This window comes from Leptinotarsa decemlineata, unplaced genomic scaffold, assembly GCF_025532065.1.
Source record: "Leptinotarsa decemlineata unplaced genomic scaffold, Ldec_3_MD MMD2_tig00000882_RagTag_RagTag, whole genome shotgun sequence".
In the NCBI taxonomy this organism is placed as follows: domain Eukaryota; kingdom Metazoa; phylum Arthropoda; class Insecta; order Coleoptera; family Chrysomelidae; genus Leptinotarsa; species Leptinotarsa decemlineata.
The window spans coordinates 11295275-11311197 of NW_027412556.1; the positions used below are offsets into that span (position 1 = coordinate 11295275).

Sequence of the window (15923 nt, forward strand, 5' to 3'; positions counted from 1 at the left end):
AAACTCTTATAAATTTGTATCTCAATTATTTCATAAGAATTCATCACTGTTAAATAGGAATATTTAAACTTAATTAGACATAATACTCAAACATTATACGATGAGGTAGGAAATGGCACATTCTTCATCTTAAAAGCTAGGTAATGAGTCTTGTCTATAATAAACATCTTCAAACTTAATTAATATTGTCTTTACACTTAAAAATATAGTCTAATACAGAATCAACAAAAAATATCAATGATTAGGAACTATTTTGAATACCTACGAACTGAAAGAGTATCTATTCGTATTCATCATCTGAATTACAATTCAAACAACAGAATGCTGTGATATCACCTTGGATACATCCTGCTTGCGCCCAGTCCTTGCAAGAGATACATTCGATCCATTTACCACCTGATGTATCTTCATTATAGGTGGCACCGCAAATGATACAAAAATTGTCATCATCATAGTTAGAGCCATTGCTTTCATTTAATATCCTTTTCTTCACTTTTCCTACTTTTTCTTCTTCATTTACATTTCCTTCAACCTTTTCTTTACCTTTTCTCTTACCTTTTGCCTTCTCTTTTTTGTTTTCTTCATTCTGGTGTTTTGATGTGATTTTCCTCTTTATGTTCTTCTTTTAGAGCATTTTTTCCGGAGTATCGGTAAAAATAGCAGACTTTTTAGCGCATTTTCTATTTGACGTAATTCGTGGTGGAGCTTTTGATAGAGGTGTTATGGTTTCAACTGCTCCTTTCTGCATGCTTGACGGTCCAGCTATTGATTCACAAGACATTTGCGATATAACATCAGCCACGGTAATATCTGAATTTGTTGCATCGTCCAAAATTTCAGGGGTTTTCAAATTTAGACAGATCATCAATATCAACGTCATCATTATCAACAGTTGGTTCAGGGATTAGTGACTGGTTTTGATCGCTGGAGTCTGGGCGGTCCGTTACAAAAAAGGCGCAAAGTCAGATTCTTGAGAAATACCTTCGTTGCACGGCCAGATGCCAGACTTTTTGAGAGCGTGTATTATATTCGTAGGGTTTAAAGCCAACGGTAGCGCTTCTTTAACAATTCCAGGCAGGTCATAATATGTCATAATATGACATTACTTTTCATGGGTTACTGGCTATCCAAGAAGTTTGTGCTCTATTCATATAATTTTTGAATGACCACGCAGAGTTGTCCGTTTATAAGTTCTCATGCTGTTATATCTGAAGAAAAAACACATAAAATAATCATTCGCAAACATTCAGCTACTCTGTTAATACTAGCCCCCACATCTGGGGTAGGTATTAACAAGTTGATTCTAGCCCTCTCATGTGTTAATTATAGCCCCAAAGGTACACTTTAAGTATTAAATAACATAATATAATATTGCTCAATAGTAATGGCAAATAAAAAAGTTAGAATTGTTGAGTATAAAATATGCTTTTAGGGAAACAGAATACATAATTATAACACTTTATAATCATTGTACAAATTGAAAAATCGTGAACTCCTGCTTAAACCTATCAACCGGCACACAACTCACTCACATGACGTGCGGAGCGCAACTAACCGACGGCTGTGGCATGCGGCACGATCGAGTTGTCGAATTACGACACGCACTGGAGGTGTAGTGTGTACAGTAATAGAGAAAATATTGTTGAAAAATTATTGGTCTCAGCTTTCTTCTGTTGGTGAGTACTGTTTCGATTTTTTCTGGGGCTGAACTGAGGAGTCTAGTTTTCATCCAGTCTGCTACCAGTAACAATCCTCTGTTTATAGTGTTCATAATAAGCTTTTTTTTTCTGCAACCACCATTGCCACAGCATCAACAAAACCGACCAATCTGACTCTTCGGACATTTTTTAATGAAAATGACTTGTTGTGTAGAATATTTCATAAGGTAGGGACAAGAACTGAGCCCTCAGGCGCACCGCTGTTTACACTGACAAGTTTTGCTCTTCGTTCGTTTCCATAAGATTCTACCTTTCTGATAGGCAGCTTTCAAACTAGTGTCGAAAATACTCGAAAATGAGCTACTATGGTGTCCGGGGCACAGCTCTCAAGCTCTTCCAATCTCATCTAATAAATCGGTGCCAATTTGTTGAAGTGAAGAACGTAGAGTCAGACCTCAAAGAAATGAAACATGGTGTTCCTCAGGGATCCGTTTTAGGTCCACTATTGTTCTTGATCTACATCAATGACCTACGCAGTCTCAAGAAACCAGCAGGACCTATCTTGTTTGCAGATGATACAACTTTAATGTGCTCTAGTAAGGACTTAACTAGCTTACAACTAATGATCGAAGATAGCAAAACAGTAGCTTACAATTGGTTTGCTGCTAACAAACTTTCCTTGAATAAAGATAAAACTCAAAGTATAATCGTATCTTCCAATCGCAATATTCCCCAATCTAAAAGTGTTAAGTTTTTAGGATTCACTATGAATAATAGATTGAGCTGATCAGATCATATCAAAGCTATGTTCAGCAAACTTTCTACTGTTTTGCTCATTTTGAGGCGACTGAACAATGTGGTCACCTTGATGACGCTAAAAAGAGCCTACTACGGATTATTTCACTGAGTTATTTCTTATGGTATTCTCATTTGAGGTCATTCAAGTAACTCTATAAGTGTGTTAGGTGCCAGAAAGAGGCCATAAGAATTCTAGCTAAAGCAGGTTACAAAGATCATTGTCGTCCTCTTTTTATTCAACTCGGCATTATGCCACCTCCAACATTGTATGCCTATGAAGTGTTACTGAATTTTCATGAAAATGTTGACAAATTTGAAAGAAATGATGAAAATCATGCATATGAAACGAGGTCCGCAAGTTTATTGAACCTGCCTAGACATAATCTGACTATCAGTCAAAGAAATTCACTGGACTGAAATCTTAATAATCATCTTCATTCATCTGTGAAGTTACTCAACCTCACTAAATTTGAATTTATTATCAAAAAACTTCTCCTCCAACACTGTTTCTATAGTATAGAGGAATATATTGAAATGGCGGGATCTTTAACTTGCGAAAGGCCTCATTAAATCAACATACCTACATTTCAATTTCAGCGACATATTTCAAAGATTTTATATTTATGATTTTATTTATACTTATATGCTTTATTTATATTTCATAGTAGATGAATTTTATCTCTGATCGAGGATTTCTGTATTTGTGACTTGCCATAAATGTACCTACAACAGTATGTGAAATGGTCAAATAAAGTACTCTACTCCACTCTACTCTATGAGACAAAATTTGCTTTCGAAGAGAGAATCTTTCCCACATTTTTAGAGTATGTAATTTTAGATGATAAATCAGGAATATAGAAAGCTTTAACTCACTTTGTATCGGGATAAACCCCACCAGGTATGCGTTTCCAACGATTCCACTTGGACCGACGTAAATGAACAGAAAATACCCCACTACAAGTATCAAGAATGGGGTGAACCACAAAAAATGGAAGTATTGAGCTACAGTATCGAATCTCCCAACGTCATTAGTCAACAAGTTGACCATCTGCCCTATGGTCGTTTCGGTAAGGGCAGACTTGCTCAACCTCAGTGATTTTCTGTAGATGAGAGAGCATACTGCTATACGAACTTTCATTCCTAAGAATAAGATACTCATCAGGTAGTTGTGGGTGCTTGCCCCTCTGAGAAATGCTACTAAGGCTACTAAGGCTGCATAGGTGATTATCTTTCCATTATCTTCGTCTGGATTTTTATCTTGTAATAGGGAAAGCATATGGAAGATGAGTATGGGTTGTGCTACTCTGCAATGAAAAAATATCATTTGAATATTTTGTTGAATCACCACTTATCGTGAAATTAGTCAAAACTCAAGTACTTTTGTCCAATTTCCAAATTCCTCTAACATAGATCAGATGAATGAAAATCGCAACGACTTGAAAATTGACAAAAAAATGGTTTGAATATTTATCAATGAATTTCTGTTTTTCTAGTTCCAGCAATGAATTTGAATACATATCACATGCACCCCAAAATAATAGTGATAGATATTGTTTCAGAAATTAAAATAGAAATTGATAAAAATGTCGATATGTTTCACCGTAGAATATCCGCATAAAACAATACAAATTCATTCTTGAAAATATTTATGAAAGAATTTTTACAAAAATCGATATTAAGTATACCTCAAGGATTATTTCTTGATCCGGTGTTTCTCTGGTCATATAAATCACTCATGATTTCATTCCATGTCTACATCTCGATATCACATATTCAATAATATAATAAAAACATTTTTCCCACAATAAAACAGAGACGATGCGCGTTTCGATAACCAAGTTATCAGCAACAGGTGATTACTAGTATTGAAACAAAAAAAAATTCGATGAGGGTGAAATAAGATTCAGTTGATTATACACAGCAAAAGTCTGGAACAAAAAAATCTTTTTGGATATTTTCAACTAACTCCTATGTATTTAGGTATTCTACAAGCTAAAAATTGACAAATTCCAGTAAGTCAGGTAATTTTGCAAAACGCAAAATTGTATTATAAAAAAAGGTTTTTTTTGGGCTAACTTTAAGTCATAAATGAATAGGTACTATTTTATTTTCATAAATGTTTTTAAATTTATATAGGCCATAACTATTATTACTTTCTAAGTAAAGAACGCCCTGTGTCCTATGCTCTACTTTGCCCAAGAGGACGAGTTGGTTCATTGTACCAATATTGGTTTTTTGAATACATTTCATATGACCCAGCACAATGGCGTATTTTCATAGATGCTTCAAAAAGAAGCCTTAGAGCAGTTCTGCTCCACAATGGCGGTTTTCATGCCTACATTCCTGTCAGTCATTTCGTACACCTCAAGGAAACTTACGATAACCTGGAATTGATTCTTTGCAAATTGAAATATAAAGACCACGGTTGGCAAGTTGGCGGTGATTTGAAAATGTTGGGCATATTGTTCGAAAAACAATCTGGGTTTACCAAATTTCTTTGCTCTTTGTGTCTGTGGGATAGTAGATACCAAGCAAATCACTGGACCAAAAAGTGTTGGCCCACGAGGGAGTTTGTTATTGAAAATTTGGAGCTATGTCTATTTCTTGGAAGTGACTTTACAAATTGCATCATCAAAAGAATGTTGAAAGCATTTCAAGCCCCAAGTTGCCTGATGAACTCAAAAGTACATCTTCTTCATTCTCACCTCAACTACTTTCCAGAAAATATAGATGTAAGTGAAGGGCAAGGTGAACGATTTCACCAAAATACTAAGACGATCGGAAAAATATAGCAGGAAAGATGGAGCGTCTCAATGATTGTAGACTACTGTTAAACGATTCAGGAAGACCTTTTAGTTGCTACCTATAAAAGAAAATGTACAAGGACAGGTAGCCATCTTTTATTGATACTCATCGTCTCTTCTTTTCTATTGAAATTATCCGTATGCTTTTGAATCTCTATTGCATCTCTAAATATTCTTAAGTAGAAATTTTGGGTACTGTGAAGTAAGCGTCACTTCAGCGAGACAGTGACGTCATCACATCAGTCAGGTTGCTTATCAGCTCGTCCAGTTTACCAGCTAGCTAGGCGGTGAGCCAATCAGAGTGTACTGAATTATCACGTAGCGTTCTCAAACTGTCATCCCCAGCTCGCCAGTCAATCAGAGCGCACGCTTCTGCATCTCAGAATATCGTGACGTGAGATTTGAATTTTCTGTTGACATGAATGATTCAAGCGGACAGACAACCATGATCAGGCGTATCCCGTGAGTCAGACCACCAGTCACGTGGTACACTTACGTCAGCCCATATTTTCGCTCAACACATTTTTGGTTCATGACGTCATGAAAAAAGTTTTCGTTGAATAATTGAACGCAGGTCGTCGATGTGATAGATATTGAAAGTGATTGCGAAGTGTTGATAGTGATAGTTTCGTTTTGGTCATTGATTTTCGAACTTATTTTACATTTGAATTGTAATTATGATCCCTGAACACTTGATAAAACATAATTATTTTTGTGTGGAATTGTATTGAGAAAAACATTTATGACAGAGCTGGAAGTGACTTATCAGTGTAGGGTGTTGGCGTTTGAGAGATAACGAGTCTACGGAAATAGTAGTTGATGCGATGGAACCAGAGAACAATCTCGGGTATTGAAACTGTTACCAAATCGCCGTTCAAAATGTTCACCGCAGCAATAGACGAAACTTCCAGCAGACCACGGCCAGAAAATCAAGAAAATAGCCTTTATACCTCCGGCCGTATTAATTTACATCTTTCGATTGCTGAGAATCATCATAAAATTGTTGTATTTTTTCAAAATTGGAAACTTTATGCCATATAAATTATATTCCCGTCTTCTTTATCACCTGTTATAGTCCAGTCATTATAGTAAGTTCACCTCGGAATTCGAGATACCCAGCTGTAAGTCTGTAAATACTTGTATATTGACACCCTAAAAGTTGTCTCAAAACCTACATATGGTAGGGTGTAAGCAACTATTAAATTTCAAGGTCGAAGTTCACAAAAATCGGTTTTTTGCGCTTTTAATTAGGTTAAAATTCAAATATAATTCCTATATTTTCATTAACAATTCTGCAATTACATGGGCAGGTAAGTGTTGTTAAATAAATTAATACTGAATAAAAAGTGGATAAGTTAGGAAGAAAATGATAAAATATAATATAATACTTGATAAAAATTGACAAATATTTATAATCATTGATTTATTGATAGTTCATCAACTATATATGGCGCGTTTTCGACCGGAGGCACCGGTTGACCTGAAGTGATGCTGTAACCGCGCGCTCTCCGCCCTCTATCTCGAAAACGGTTCACCGTATAAAAAATTTTTCCAAACAAAATTTGTAGAGAATTTTGTATTCTACAATATTGATAATGGATACAAATAGCAAAAAACCCATAGAATATGAGATATTTCCAAAAAAAGCGCAAAAAACCGATTTTTGTGACCTTTGACCTTGAAATTCAATAGTTGCTCACACCCTACCATATGTAGGTTTTGGGACAAGTTTTGGGACAAGTATTTACAGACTTACAGCTGGGTATCTTGAATTCCGAGATTCCTACCTAATTTAAGCTTAAATGACTGGATTATTCGACATAGAAATATAAACGTGAACTGAATAATTATATAATACTAGATTTTATCTGCGGCTTCGCTCGCGGGTGACAGAAGAAAATAACAATAAATATAGAAAAATTCCATTACACAGAATATTGCAGACACCCATATAGTGGCACGTGGCATGAATACAACGATTCACACGTGTTCCCAATTTCGCCAAAATCACTTGTGAGCAATGAGGCATATGTCCTCTTTTATTAACAGGAGGGAACGAAGCAGCACCTTTGATGTGATTTTTTTTCTTCTTTCCTTTTTTTTTATAATCTTAGTTCTTTGAATTGATTTGTATTTCATGATTGTTCCAAATATAATACTTTAACTGTTAACAAACAACTGAAACTATAGTCAATTGGATTGGATTGGATTGGATATTGTCGTGACTGTGAATACTACGGTGCGACGGTATTTCGGTATTGAGGATTGGAACTGGAATGCTAGATGACGTTACAGTAGCTAGATTATGAGATTTTTTTGTCAACTAATTTTTTCATCTCACATAAGAAAAAATCCAATAAAAAGTATCCTAAGTTACTTCTAATACCTCCAAGAACATGTGCACAAAATTTCATGATGATCGGTTGAGTAGTTTTCGCGTGAAACCGTAACAAACAAACTTAGTTTCGCATTTATAATATTATTAGGGATATGTGTAACGTTAAACATTTTTCAGAAAAAAAAGCATATGAATTGCATTTTTATTTTTATTTCTTTCCCCAAATTGGCATCCAGAATATATGAATCAAACATATTCCTTCTTCATATTCTACAATGTCTTATCAATTGTTGATAGCGAATATGTATTCATAATTGAAATAGCAACCTACTGATCAACAAACCGAATATTGGCCAACTGAAAACTGAAATGCCGGACATAATGCTCTTTCACTGACAGCATGACAGATTGACCAGTGGCACTTCAAAATTTTCCCAATCAACCGTAGAGATTTGAGAAAGATTATTATCCTCAATGCATTTTGAGTTTCCCTTTAATACATCTTTCCATATCCCAGCATATAAATAAGAGGATTTCTCCAAAACATTATCATTATTCTTTTATCCCAGTATTATGGGATAGTCGAGCTTGAATGTGAGAGAGCACTGAATTGTAAAACTTCTAACAGTTCAACCCTGCATTCTATATTCTTCAACTTTCTATTGAACCATCAGTAGCTATACTGAAAAATGTTGTGGATATTGTTTTCCCCGTAGAGTATATAGGATACCTAATACCGACATACCGAAATACCTGATACCGAATACCGACATATTCGTAAATACACTATTTTCTACTCAATTTGACAAACGTAATATTTAGTTGAGATGTATAATACTAGTTACAATTCGAACAGATTTTTATTAAATCACTTGAATTGAATCTACTTGAGAGTGAGATACCTGAATGATGAGTTTTGAAAAGTTACTCATTCTGATAGAAAGGAATGATTTTACTAACTTGACACTCTCAGCGAATATGTGGTATAATGCGAATACGGCCAATTCACCTCCAAAAACCCTAAACAGCGCTCTTGCCAAGGAAGGATTCTCTTTGTTCAGTTCCTTCTTCCATGCCATTTCTAATTTACCACCAAGCATGGCTGATTCTTGCGATTTCTCGGTTTCATATATGTCGTCTTCATCCATTTCTTTTTTCAAGCCTTTCCATATAAATGACGGAAACCACCTACAAAATATGATCGTTATAAAAAAGTAATGACTGGTAAAAGATTATGCTGGAAGCTTCCTTTGTTAGGGTAAGAGTTAGAATAGTTTCGCTCACTAGAAACTTTTTCATACCAGTGGCTCCAGTTCTACCTATGAAAAATCATTCAAATACTTTTTGTGAAACTTATTGATACCAAAAACCACTTTTGTAACAACAACCACTTTTGTAACAACTCTCGATAATCCGAAAAAATCTACCAGTTGACTTCCTGGTCGCTCATGGTGATCCTGGAAAGATTGCATCCTTCAATTTCATTCCATCTCTTCAGGAAGCGAGCATGGGTGTAACGTTTGGCTAGTTCAGCAATTGTCGAAGTCCTTGACTAAAGACTCGTCAATGCGATTACCTTTACTCCTGTCGTTCCCTTTAATCCACCTCAGGATAATGTTATTATCTACCGAGGCTTTGGCTAAATCTTGGTGGCACTCTAGTACCAGCCCTGAGGTAACACGTTGTCTGTTCAAGGCTAATAGGGCTTGTCTGCTATCAGTGAAGATTGTTATATTTTCACTATCAATTCTTATCCTGGTTATTTCTTTTGTGACGATTGAGATACAAGCCCGTTCTGTTTGAATCACGCTGGTTTTTTTTCCATTCCCCACTCAATCCTCAGGCTGAGTGGTCTGGAGAACACTCCACATCCTGAGCCTTCTTTGGTTTCTGAGCCGTCTCTATATATGCGTATTGTATTTGTAGCATCTGACTCTGTGTTCTGTTTCATTTGTATTTTGTAGGGTGTATTAAACACAAACTTGGGTTACGCCTAATTGTTAACTCCCTAAACAACAAAAACAATGTTCTTGAGATCTTAAATTCCAAAATGCTCAAAGTCATTTTTGAAACATGTGGACATATAATTTTAAACCTTGTAAATACTTCTCTTCAAACCTCTAAAATTCCAAATCCTTTAAAAGTTAGTACTATAGTTCCCATTCAAAAGGTAAACAATACAATCAAGGCCAGTGAATATAGACCTATAAATACATTACCACCAATAGAAAAAATTCTTGAACTAGCTGTTTATAAGCAGGTACTTGATTATGTTGAAAAAAATGAAATTTTAATAAATAATCAACCTGGATTTCGTAAAAAGTATTCATGTGAATCCGCATTACAACTCACTTTATCTAAATTCAAAAAAGAAGTTGATAACAATAAATTTGTAGTAGCTGTGCTTCTTGATCTGAAGAGTGCGTTTGAAACAATTAATCGTAATATTCTTCTAATAAAACTAAGAGGTTATGGCATTGATGGTGATGTTTACCAATGGTTATCTGACTATTCATCCCATAGAAAGCAAAAATTCAGAGTTCGAAATAATATCTCACAGGAATTGGATATACATATAGGTGTGCCTCAGGGTTGAGTTTTAGGACCTCTGCTTTTCATCTTATACTTAAATGACATAAACTTGTTCATAAATGTTAATTTTATAAATTTATTTGCAGATGATACACTATTGGTATGCTATGATACAAGCTTTGTTGAAGCTATTGATAAAATGAATGCCGAATTAAAGGATGTAAATGAGTACCTCATGGCAAATGAATAAAAACTGAATAAAATGAAAACTGAAGGAATGATTATTACAACAAAATATAAATGGAACAACCTTGATTTAAATGAAATAAATCTACAAATCGATAATGAAAACATTGAAATTGTATCATGTATCAAATATCTAGAATTTCTGGCAATTTATCCACTCAGTCTAAAATTCTGTGTACAATGCGATTATCCAACCACATTTTGATTACCGTGCTCCCATTATTTTCTTGTTTAATCTAAATCAAACATCTCAATTACAAAAACTTCAAAATCGTGGTATGCGAATTGTTCTAAATGTGAATAGATTCACTGAAATCGGAATTATGTTACAAACTTTGCGGTGGCTACCAGTTTCTTTACGGTTGTATTACTTAACTATGACATTTATATATAAAATTCTGAATAACTCATCACCTTCATATTTTTCTGAATTTGTTAATTTGAATTCAGAAGTGCACAAATATGCCACAAGAAATCATACTAATTTGCATTTATGGAGAACAAATAGGAGAAGTGCTATGAATTCTTTATTTTTCAAAGGGTTTGTTGCATACAATAAATTGCCAAATGAGATTAAATCTAGTCCATCATTAAGTATTTTCAAAAAACAGTTATTGAAATCCATCCACAATGCTAGATAGAATAAAACTTGGTAAGATAATATTAATAAATATAGTATTTGTATGTTGTTTTCTGCTTTTTATCATTGTATTGGAGCTACACCTATATTGCAATGTATTTTTAATAGCATGTGTCGTTATTTTTCTAACTAAAAATGTTTATTTTCAACTTTTATGTTAGTAACATGTTTTATATAATATTGTGTATTAGGATTACCTATTTCAATAAATATATTCTACCTAAATTGCATCACTGGTTGCCTGCAGCAGAGGTTGCGCAGTGAGCGCTTCTCGTCATAGGCTCAATCTCAATTGACCCATCCCTACTTCGAAGTTTACAGCAGCCGTGCGCAATCGTAACATAAACATTACCGCCCTAACGTACAGGTCCAGAGGGGTCAGATCAGTATTTAAATTCTTTGCAGTGGTTGATGTTGTTTTCATGGCTTTTGTGATGCTTGAACAAGCCAAGCGCTGTATTTGATATGATTTTTGGATGACCGTTGCTTGTAGAACTTTCGGTCCCCATGCAATGGAGTGTAGATCCAAGTGACCAAACGGGGTGGAAAACCCCATGCGCGTCCCACTGTTCTCCGACATTGCTAATAAGCCACATTTGCTCTTTTTTCTCTATTCTGTAGGTGAGAGTTTCATGTTAGCTTCCTGTCGAGAATAGTACTAAGGAATTTCACCTCTTCAGAGAAGTTTAGTTTGCTTTCGAAGATTTCGGGAGGTTTTGAGCCCGATAAACTTCTTTTTCTGGTGGGAAGGACCATCACAGTCTTCTTGGGATTGATGGACAGTTAGTGTTCCTCACACCATGTTTCCATTAATTTGGGCCCATCCTGCACTCTATCGCACAGTGTGTTCACAAATTGCATGATAACTATGTCATCTGCATATGCAATTGTGTAGAATCCATTATTGTTGAGGTGATTAATCAGGGTATCTAGAACTATGTTCCAATGAAGGAGTGATAAGACCCCTTCAGTGAACATCCCGTCATGACCAGTCCTCTCACTGTGATGTCTTCTACATTGATACTTATTGCTCTACTAGAGATCATCTTGAGTATCCATTCTCCTACTACCAGAGGTATATTCCTGGAGTGTTATTGCTGGGTAATTGTTGAAAAGGTTGTTTTATCAGACGCTTTCTCGATATCTATGAATATACCCAGGGTGGATTCTTTGCTGTCCAATGATCTTTCGATTCTGCCAACCACATGGTGAAGGGCCGGATCAGTAGACCTTTTCGGAGTATATGCATGTTATTTGGATGGAGTGGGTTGTGAACTAGTACTTCATCTCACATATACTGCTCACATAGCCTCTCTATAGTTTTTAAAAAGAGCATTGTGAGACTTATTGGTTGGAATGCTGGTTTGGGTATAAATACCCATGAGAAAGTTATCGAAGTGCTTGAGAAGATGATATTCGATTGGCGAGAGGTCTGGGAAGTATGATGGGTGACGCAGAACTTTGATGCTCAATTCATTCAATTATAGTGGACAGTGATAATGAAACATGCGGACAGGCCTTGTCGTAGAGTAGTATCGGACCAGTGTCGTAATTTACGGTACATTTTCTTGGTTTTCACACGATAGTACTCTTCTGTGATAGTTTGTGCCGGTTGCAGAAAGGTATAGTGGGTGTTCGCCTTAGGTAAGTACCTGAGTAGCTCATCGGTGTCCAACCACTGGCCTGAACGACTCCTGTTGTGATAGATAATTCACTTTTCATCATACGTGACGATCTGATCCTAAAAATATGGTTTTGCGAACAGACCTCGAAACGTGGCAACTCGTGTTGGCCCTTTAAATCGTGATGCACCTAATTCTCGAGCTTCTTGACCTCTCCAATGAGTTTTGAAGCATCTAAAACCACATGGGAGCTGACGCCCATTTCTTCCGCCATCCCACGAACCATTTGTGATGAGTCAGTCTCCACCAGGGTCCTCAAATTCTCGTCCTGGGTTACAGGTTAATTTTTGGACTATTCCGGCATCGCTTTGGTTCAATTTGGTAAAGGAAAATTGGCCGGAAATCGGGTGATGACATCATACAGTAATGATATGAAAAAATGGCAAAACATCAAAATATACATCTTTCCTGAAGAGTTGATCCCTTTTCTCCTTCCTTTGGAAGTTTAAGATGGAGAAGTGAAATGTTAAGAAGCTCCTTTCGCCTATCACATGACTCTTGTATTTTCATAATAATAGTGTGGCTGATTGAAGATGATACTTGCCAGAAAAAGAGCCTGGACAATAAAGATCCCTGGTACATGGGATGTAATTTTTTTCTGTGGACACTCGAATACTTCACACCTTCCATCTTGGTTGTCACGCAGTTGGTCCTGAAATGAGAACATGTAAGATGTTGATCAGATATCAATATATACGAATTTGTTTAAAAAGAAATCAGGAATACAAGTACGATCATAAGGTCAGTCAGGATAATTTTGAAAAGAAAAATAACAGGGTTGAATTTCTGAGTCTTTCAAATATTCGAAATGTGAAATTGATAAAACAAAAAATGCTTCAAGTGGTCAGATTCAATACGGTTCCAACTACTGTTATCTTCTTTTGAATTACCACTTTCAAACCTCGAATAAAAAACGACCCTGACCTCAAAATATTTACTCAAACTGAAATTTACTTACTATGATCAATGTATACCCAAGAAATATACTATTCACGAGGTACCAGAAATTAGAACATGTTTGTGTTTCTCATTAGTACACATATGTTGGTGATGAGATGGTAGATGAATGACTAAGGTACTCTCTCTCCTATTCACCGCTTAGTTGCTTTCAACGTAATATCCCATACATTGCACTTTTCAATAATTGATTGATTTATCCATCAAGGCACATGATCAAAGTAAATAACAAACACCATATTTACTGACTGTATTACATCTGTTGTGATCATATGCATATTTTTTGTGAAATAATCCATGTTTTTACTGAGGAATTTTCATTTAAATAAATATTTTTCTGAAAGTTTTCAACGTTTGATGTAAAGCCGGAAAATAAATTGTTGAGAAAACAACATTTGATAATGATGAATACAGACTTTATAGATGATAAGTGCATCAAACAGAACTATTACAAAACTTATACAAATCAAAATGTTCGATAGATGTTGAAAATGTTTCAGTATACTTGTAAGTAATGATTTTAAGTCATTCTGACCATGGAATATTGACAAACTATCTGAGAACTGTTCGCCTGTTCGCCAGTAATATTTTTAGTAGACGAAGTTTTTGATTTATACTGATGAAATTTCAAATGGTTATTGAAGTTTTTTCTCAGTGTAGTATTTCTCAATATTCTCAACCAATCTTCAGGTGAAAATTAAAATTGAGTGAGTAAATATGTGGATTTGATCAATTCAGTTATACGATTGATACATATTCTTCTAGGATTATATAATCCTAGGAGAACCGATGAAAGTCACAGCTACCTGAGCAAGCTTGTATTGTAGTCAGGAAACATAATGTTAATTTCAATCCTATACAACCAGACATACTAATTCGCAGGGTGGAGGAAGGAAGAAGATAAAGGATGAAAACGAGAGAGAGGTCTGTTAGTGGTGGAAGGAACCTCGAATAATGGTTATTCCTTATGCAAGTAACAGTAAAAGCGTATCATAATTGATGTCAACAATTTTTTTGAGTATCTTCCGAATTTGACTTCGTATCTCAAGCCTTCTAATGATTCAGGCAGAGTCTTGTGAAGTTTAGGTTGAAGAAGAGTTATGATTTTTTTCATTATGCGTAAGTCTACATTGTAGAACATTCATGACTTCAACGTACCCATTCACCCAGAAATGGGTCTCATTGCTGAAGATGATTTTTTGATAAAGATTAGAGTCAATTGCCAACTGTTGTCGTTGTCTATGGTCGTTTACCTTCAGTTTCTGGGTCATTTGAATTGTATACGGGTGTAGATCCAAGTCACGACGCAAGATTCGCCAAGTTTTGGTCTGAGAAAGCCCGATTTTTTGTGAGCGTAGTCTCTCACATACTCTCACATATCGCAGCGATGTCTTCGGCAGATCTTGAGTTTCTTCGATGTACGGGTGTTGGTCGATCGTTTATTGAATCATTTTTCTCAAAATGTTCACCATATTGCGAATTGACCTCTGGGTAGGACGATTATGGCGACCGTAAGATGGGCAGAGCGCGCGGTACGTCCCGAACATATCTGTCCATGGTGACTTGGCAAAACAGACTGAATTAATAACAACTACTTTGACAGATGTAGCTTCAACAAGATGGCCATTAATTATTGTTAATGTTCGGAAGTCCCTGTTGAAAGACCGGTGATGAAGATGACGAGGTAGAAAGCCAAAACCTCTCTCTCCAAAAATTAATCTCTTCGGGAAACTCAGCCCTTCTGATTTGTTTTTATAAAAAAAACTGACTGATATAATATTTAGTGCAGATACTGTTGAAACACATTTTTGGAATGAAAGGCAACAAAAATCAAATCAACACAATCTACTCACTTTTGAAACGAAGGCAAATGGAACAATTTCCTTCTAACAATTGGTAATATTATCTGTGATATTGTTACAAAAATCACTGATCAAATATTTAATGAAGTAACAATGTTGTCTATTTGTTTCAGGCTCATGTAGGTGTCTGGTTTCCATCACCTGATAATTCACTGGCAATGGGTTTTAATTTTAACAAAATGATATCGCAATTTTTCGGAATATCTTAATCTGACTAAGATCGGCACTACATAGTCTTATTATGAAGAACATAATTGATTGTGTTGATGATAAACTTACTTACCACACTTACTTATATTTTCTATTGCACATAATTCACTGTCGCTCCCTTCGAAAACAAACCCTGCTCATCGATAGATGTGTAACGTAGGACTCGATGCAAGGTAATCGCAACCTCTCTATGGCC

The 15923-nt window shown here is 35.6% G+C and overlaps 1 protein-coding gene across 1 annotated transcript in view; it reads right to left on the minus strand.

Moving 5' to 3' along the window:
* Window positions 1-15632, minus strand: part of LOC111507849 (ATP-binding cassette subfamily C member 4) — a 39325-nt gene extending 23693 nt beyond the window's left edge. The window contains exons 1-4 of the mRNA XM_074174988.1: window positions 15509-15632; window positions 13243-13350; window positions 8559-8786; window positions 3330-3760 (exon numbers count right to left, since the gene is read on the minus strand). Coding sequence (XP_074031089.1) covers window positions 3330-3760; window positions 8559-8786; window positions 13243-13328 — 745 coding nt within the window. The 5' untranslated portion in view covers window positions 13329-13350; window positions 15509-15632. The remainder of the gene's footprint in view (window positions 1-3329; window positions 3761-8558; window positions 8787-13242; window positions 13351-15508) is intronic.
* Between the last annotated feature and the right edge of the window lie 291 nt (window positions 15633-15923).